The following is a 7,700-nucleotide window of genomic DNA, read 5'->3' on the forward strand; positions in this document are numbered from 1 at the left end:
CAGGCTGTCCTAAGGACCCTCTGATTCAATCTCTCTCATTCCTGGCATCTTTCAGCCGAATGGAAACATTGTGCTGGGTTTCAGACTTCCAGCACAGACTATCACCCACTCCCCTAAACTAAACAGTGGAAAAATCCACCTGAAGATTCATGCCTTCATGCCACTTTCCCCTCGAACATCTGTAACCTCAGCAAATGTCCATTTCAGGATCTAGGTCTTCCCGTCTGTCTGTTTCAGGAACTCACTGTCCTCTTTCAGTCAGGTTGATGAGCTCTTCCTGCACAAGGGCATGGCGGTTGTGGAGCTGGTGTTGGTGTTGGTGTTGTGTGTGTGTTTGTGCAGGGGCTGTGGGTGGTATCAACTTTCCGGGTGGGACCATGGCTCCGGGTTGCCCTCTATCTGCCTCCTTTCCTTCCTTGAGTAGAGGCTTTCATGGGGAATCCTCTCTCACTGGGGATGGGCTCCTTTGCAATTTGATGGAACCCTTAGGCTCTGCTCACCTGTGGAAATATAGGCAAAAGCTGCTTCTCTGAGTGTCCCATTACCTGAAACCCATCCCACTCTTTTGAAAATCCCATTGAAGAATGGAAGCTCACACTCATCATCACGTTCTCCTACAATCCAGGGACTTTAAACAGCAGTTGTCTTCCTGGTTGCCAATCAGGAAATTTCAACTTAAAACAAAACAAAACAAAACAAAACAAAACACAATGGTCTGTATTTGTGGGAGTTACTTCTCCCTGTTTCTGTTCATTTACAATCTCCATTTTGTGTACACCAAACATCTGTCACTCCTTTCTCCCATACCATACAGCAATGTTCCCTCAGGGAAGGAACTACCAACAGGTGGCAGATCCTAGTTCCCTCTCCTGTCCTCTCCCCACCACACCGTGAGTGCAGTCTCAGCCCAGCTTTGCATCCAACACGAGGCCAGGGAGGGTGTTCAGGTCTATCGTGGATGGATGAGCTAGCAGAATCTGGTCAATTCTCCGTTTCTGCTCAGAGTGCGGGAAGATGCTCATCAGCGCCTCCCTCAACTCGCTGGTCTCTGCCCAAGATCTCTGTGCGGGCCTGCCCAGTTTCTGCTGCATCCTAGGCAGTGTGACCGGGACAGTGAAGAGCTGTTGCTGAGGAAGCCCAGGGCTTGGAGAGGCTCCGTGGTTCTGGGGTGGTGGCCAGTGGCTGGGGCTGGGGCTGGGGCTGGGACTGGGGCTGGGGCTGGGGCTGGGGCTGGGGCTAGGGCTCCTGAGGACAGAGTCCAAAGAGCTCATGCCTGGCGGGCCGCTGTCATCAACCAGCTGCTTGTCTGGAGGAAAGAGGTCCTTTTGAAGAAATTCTTACAGCCGAGGTCCGTGCCTTCCCAGAGGGTCATCGGGAACCATAAATATGTCTCCCACGAATGTGTACTGAAGCAGTCTCCTGGCAACAATTTCTCTCCAGGACGCCGACTCAGTCACAAACTCTCTCAGGTTATCATTGGTCACGATGATCCCCCCGGTCTTCTCTGCCAGGTGCAATAGGAACCTGTCATCATGAGAAGAGATTCTTTCTCGGGAGACCATCCGGGCAGGAGTCAGAGCCACTATGCTGAGGTCCTGGAGCTGGCCCAACAGGTGTTGTTCCATGAAGTGAGGATCCCGTCTCGTTCTCCACTGCGGGACAAACACGGTGATGTTTCTGTTGCCAAGCTTCCAGAAATACTCCACGGCGAGGGCTATTCCGTGGCAACTGAAGAACTTTTTCAGGCCATGGGCCATGGCCACGTTACTTCCGTCTATCACCACATGCTTCAGATCTGCCCTGCCGGGCTCATTTCTCAAGGCCAGACTGTATGGGGTCTTGAGGGCCTCTTGAAATCTCTGAACCCCTGTGAACGAGGCAGTGGGGTCCTCATAGGATCCACCCAATTCTGCGGATCCTGTCTCTGAAGGAAACAGCCGGGGCTGCTGCAGGAGTGGCTCAGAAATTGGGGGGCACCTCGGCTTAGGCTCAGGCAAGCCCCCTAAGTGTGAATGCTTTCCACGGGGAGGCTCCTTAGATTCTGCAAGCACAGGTCCCGCGGGTTGTTGAAAACCCTTGTCAGGCGTTCCTCCCTGGGCCAATGGGAAAGGTGGTGGGGGTTGCTGCCCTTGTTCGGTTTCCTCCTGAGCCGGGGGCGACTCAGGTTCCATGGGCTGTCTGTCCATCCCGGCCCCCTGACCCATCACGTACCCTAGTTTCTCCTTCGAGGGCCTTCGGTTCTCTCACTCCCCTTCTCTCGTGTCTCTGCAGCCTCAGTAACATCACAGCTAATTTCGCTTGTTGCACGACTACCACTTCTTGCAGTAGTGCTGCTTTTCCAGAGGCTATTGAGGTACGTTCTTGTTGGACACATATTGGTCCAAGCTTCTCGGAGAGAAAGTAGAGAAGGACAGCTGCAAGTCCAAGTACAAGCAGGCTGGTGATCGCGACGGTGATCAAGGCCCAAAGAACTGCCGCCATGGCTTTCCCGAGGAACCCCTCTAGGCCTTCAGTTTCCCCCCTCTCCAAAATGGAACCTCCTATGTGTTCTCCAGCAGGAGCCAGGTGAAACAGATGCATCCTCTGCAGAGGATCCCAGGGAATTTCTCCTCCTCCGAGGCTCTCCCTCAGACGTCTGCTCTCCTCTGAGACCTTTCTGTCAGATGTCCTCTGCCTCCTGCAATCTTGGTGGGTTCTCTCCTTCCCGATCAGGTTGGGTTCCACTGCAAACACTTCTGGTCCCTTCTGACTCTCGGGATTCACGTGCCTCTCTTCACCAGCACAGAACCGCACTCAGAAAATCAACAATGGGTGGCGGGTTGCTGGAGGGAAGGGGGTGGGGTGGCGATCCAGCACTCAGCTCCACCTCACTGCACAGTGAGAACTCAACTGAGCTGCTCTAGAGTGCTGCACTCTCTTTAAGAAGCCTCCCTTTCCTGGTGGGCGGATCCTATCTCTGATGCTTGCTGAGGAGTCCTTCTCTGATTGGCTCTTTGTCTGCCCCTCCACTAGACCTCACTTCCAATCAAGGCCCTCTCTCTTTCCAAACTAGAGTTCCTTACATTGTTTGGGATTAAGGTGTGTCCTAAGGGTGTGTCAGCCTTTCAGACAGGGGGATTTTCAGGTGTGTCAGTTCCAGCAGGCAGCCCATGAAGATCTCTTGGTGTAACCCCTTGCTAGAGCAGCCAGGTAGCATGATTGAAATTCCTTTACAACTGCCTCCCTCCTCCAGCAAACAAACAGACCAAAAACAATAAAAAACACAAAAACAAACAAACAAACAAACAAACCAGGCTAATTCCTTTTGCTTTTTGCCAAGTTGGACTCAAGTTCCACATGCTATTTATTGGATGATGATGCTGTAGGGTGTTCGAAGTTTACAATGATTTGATCATTTTAGGTGAGCAGTACATCTAGTCCTGCCCCTATCTGATTTGGTGAGCTATGATTTTCTGGACTGGTTGTTGGGCAATGTTATCTCATACTGCATATCTGGACATTCCTCTGCATCAGGGTGGAGAATTTTGGTATTCCTTTGCAACAGTGTGGGTCTTTTCTCAATTCACCTGCTTTTCCTTTTGTCCTTCTGCTTTCTGGAAAAGTACTGATTGAAGTTAGTTTATTATGGGGTATAGATTTCATAAAGTGCCCTGTAGAGCCAACTTGTTCCTTTCATTTTTCTGTATTTTTAAATATGTTTATGTCATGTATTGTGTATGTCATGTGTATAGCATTGTTGAGGCATGCACATATGAATAAGCTGCCCATCGGGATTGAAAAGGATGATCAAATCATGAGACAGACAGTGATGCTGGAAATTGATCTGGGGTCCTTTATGAGGGCAACAGACATTCAACTGCTAACTCATTGTCTTTCTCCAACTTATCTAAGTTTCTTTCCACTTCCGTTTCAAAATCATTGCTAAAACCCCACAGAAACCCCCACTGTTTTTCCAGGAGCTCATTTTGAAATAATTATAATTCCCATGAACTAGTCTCATTATAATAGTTTTAATATATTTTAAATAAATTTTAATAAAGTATAAATAGTCCATCATTCATTATTTTGACACATATTAAGTAAAGGTATTCCTGCTATATGATACATTTCTTCATTATTTACAGTTGCTTTGACAGCATCAAAGGTGGTAATACTTCAGAATAAAATAGACCTCTGCACCCTGCTGTCTGGAACCATTTCAGTGGTACCCAGAACACCAAGTATTTGTTCAAAAAGGCATGTAATGAAGACAGTTATTTTGATCTGTGGATACAGAGTCAGGAGTGGTGAGAGGATGGAATGATCCTTACATTAGATATAGAATGCATGACTATCTGATTTGCATGGATATCTCAGAATGAAAGAAAAAATGGTAAGTAGCTTCAAGTAGCTATTTCGATATAATAACAACACACACAGAGACATACACACAGGAACACACAGACACACCACACACATATACACAGACACACACATGAGTCTATGAAGTCTATGAAGTCACGGTTCCTCACCAGGAACTCACATAACAGTTATAGCGAATCCAAAACTATTTAGAAAACAAATACAATATCATAGCTTTATCTGTATTCTCTGTTTATGCCACTCAGGCACAATATTCCTCCGCAACAGTTTTGATGTGGTTTTTCAGAGGCTTTCTCATTGTATAGTAACTGCAGGAAGTCCTTTTAATATCTAAAATTGTGAGAGGAGAAAGGGTCTTAACTGACATACAGGTTTATATGAGATGTGAGTCTCACACCCATAAAACTATTAGAAGTATTCTAGCTTCAAATAAGAAGTAAACGATTACTCCAAGGTGGATTACAGATTTGAAAAAGCATTTCAAGATTCACAAAATTGGATTTTTTTAGATGGATGTATTTCTAAGTGCTGGGTGCCTTTTAATAGGAAGTTCATTAATAAAAAAATATGGGAATCCTTTTTCTAAAAAAAAAACACATTTACTTAGTTCAAGTTTCCTGATTTTTCAGGCATCATTGATTTTATGAATTAAACCCCTGATATCACTAATGGAGCTACTTTATGAATTTGCTGTTAGCACAAGGTGTAATAATTGATAAAGTAAGATTATGTAAAATCCATCATTAATTTTTGTTTAAATGCCTTTATTAATTATCAACTGCCTAAATATATCTGTACAAATATTCCTGTAAGATACTACTATTCTACTGCTGTAAGACTTACCATGATAAATTTGTTTGAAAACATAATTTGGTAGTAAAATAACAACTGGTTCCAAAATTTTATGAAAATTAAATTATATTGTAAAACCTAATTGGTCTCAACAAAGCCTTCATTGGAATATTTGTCTGTTTTGTTGGGTTTCTTATAACTCTACCTCCCTTCCAACTATTATCCAACCTAATCCCTTCCAACTCCCAGACACTAGGTAGTAGAGAAAGAATGATAAATGGGAAAGGGCCATAGATTTCTATGGACTATTTCCTGATGTTTATGCAGCTCTTATGCTATTTCCAGGTTTCCTGGGACAAGTCCAATCTTCGTCTTCAGGATATTCAGCAATGCAGCAAACCAGCAAGTCAGCAGTAGCAAATGTAACAGTCAATGCAGCAGCAAATGCAGCAGCAGGATGAACCTTAGCAGGACGGAGATCAGAAGCTGCCTTCTCTGTCTGGGAGTGCCCTCTGGCATGCAGACAATGGTTTCTTATCTGCTGTGGATTTCTTACCTGCTACATTTTACAGTTTGAGCACTGCAGAGCATTCATACTGTAATGAAGATGACACCATCTTCATAAATTCTGGCCCTATAACACGTGCTTCTAGTTGCAATATGTCACATATAGGCATTCTAAGAGAAAACATCATTTAAGACATGTTTATATACATATTATTTTATTTAAAACTTGTAACATGTTCCCCTTTAAGATTAAGAGTATTCATAGTAGTGGCGGGTTTTGGGGAGAAAAGATCTTATTCTACAAATGGGAACATGAAGGTTAGGCTAATTCTGTTGTTTCTTTGTCTACAGACAGTATTTACTGATATTGAATATTGTGTTTAACTATGTTGCACTATAAGAAAGAAAAGAGCCTTCCACCTGAGCATATATGCATTCAATTCTTGAGACTCACATGGTGGAGTGAATTGATAACACAAATTGTCCTCTGACCACAAGAACATATGTACCCATACACATAGTAATTAAAAAAGAAAAATTCGTTGAATATATTAATGCAATAAATAAATAAATAAATCCATTTAAGTTCATGTAATTAGCAAGTAAAATAATCTTGTTGTGAAAAGGGATTCTTCTCATATTGTAAGTGGCGATTAATATTTACTATTGATACATCTTTTAGTAACGCTGCTGTTAGTCCTAAACAGCTGTATAACCAAATCACCACACAGAGATTGGGTTTATTTAGTTAACCTAAATAAACAATCATTCCCAGTGATAATGAACTCAATCCTGTGTATGCAACAGAGCATACCTATATCTTCTTGAAAAAACAAGTAAATTAAATAAAGATTGGATATGACTACATCAAAACACTTTATAAATTATATATGATGATTTCCATAAAGATAGGTTCTATAGATTTATAGAAAAAAATAAGCTTATAATGAATGTCTGGGGGTATATCCAGTTTGGTCTCTGGACTCGGAACACAAACTTCACCCAGACAGAATGCACATCTGTTCCCAGCATTCAGGGAAGATAAGAGGTTATCCATACCTTCTGTTGAAGGAACACCTCAGGTTTCTTGAGTGATTCTCTATGAGAACATGGGCCTCCATACCTCTTACAGTGGCTGAAGTGCTGTCAGAAGAAGTTGGTCGCTGCTACATAGTTCTCAGTCTGTATCAACCATAATGGCTTTTTTGCTTTCTCCCAGCTACACAGAGAATTGTCTGTATCACTCTCATTTCAAAAGCTCTCTGGCTTTTTCTCTTTCTGCCCAATATTTTTCAAGTTCTGTTGAAATATAAAGAATTCCACCTAAAATAATTGTATCATGTATATGTATGTATGTATGTATGTATCAAAGCAGAGTCTCACTTTGTAGTAGCCCTTACTGGCCTGGAACTTGCTATATAGATGTGTCCTGAAACCTACAGAGATATACATACCTCTGCATCTTGAGTTCTGGAGAGTCTTGCACCATTACATCTGGATTGAATTACATCTGTGTGAGACATCACAATCCAATCATGAGAAGATAATCTTCACATGATAAGTGCTTCCCATATTAAAGGGAAGAAGATTATGTAAGAAGTGAGAATCTAGATAGTAAATTTCTGATTCTGTGTATCTCAGCATTATCAACAGTTCAGCATTTACTAATTTCTAGACATATCTGTATTGCTGAAGAGTTGTTTCAGCAGTAGAATCATACACTGTAGAGAATATCAGTTCACCTTCCAGAAATCATTTTGGGCAGCTTACAAGCACCTACAACTCCAGCTGCTAGGAATATGTCTCCTTCTTCTGGTCTTATTTGGTCCTGCACCCACATGCACAAAGCCATATTCTCCACAAATGCATTCACCCCATTAAATATAAAGGTTTAGAGACACTTGCTTGTCTTTTAATTTTGCAATATTCATTCCAGCAGAAAATTTAGAGGTTATTGTGCTAGTGTTCTTTCTACTTCTATGCACCACCTTCTTTCTAGAGAATCCCTCATTTTTTATTATGATAGATTCACTACATGT

The 7,700-nt window shown here is 42.8% G+C and overlaps 1 protein-coding gene across 1 annotated transcript; it reads right to left on the reverse strand.

The window, feature by feature from the left end:
• Window positions 1-902: 902 nt before the first annotated feature.
• Window positions 903-2,204, reverse strand: LOC132651353 (NEDD4-binding protein 1-like). The gene is given in 2 exon segments (XM_060376578.1): window positions 903-1,524; window positions 1,738-2,204. Coding segments are annotated over 2 exon segments (1,089 nt in total).
• Window positions 2,205-7,700: the final 5,496 nt, after the last annotated feature.

The sequence above is a fragment of the Meriones unguiculatus genome (genome assembly GCF_030254825.1).
Source record: "Meriones unguiculatus strain TT.TT164.6M chromosome 13 unlocalized genomic scaffold, Bangor_MerUng_6.1 Chr13_unordered_Scaffold_48, whole genome shotgun sequence".
NCBI lineage: Eukaryota > Metazoa > Chordata > Mammalia > Rodentia > Muridae > Meriones > Meriones unguiculatus.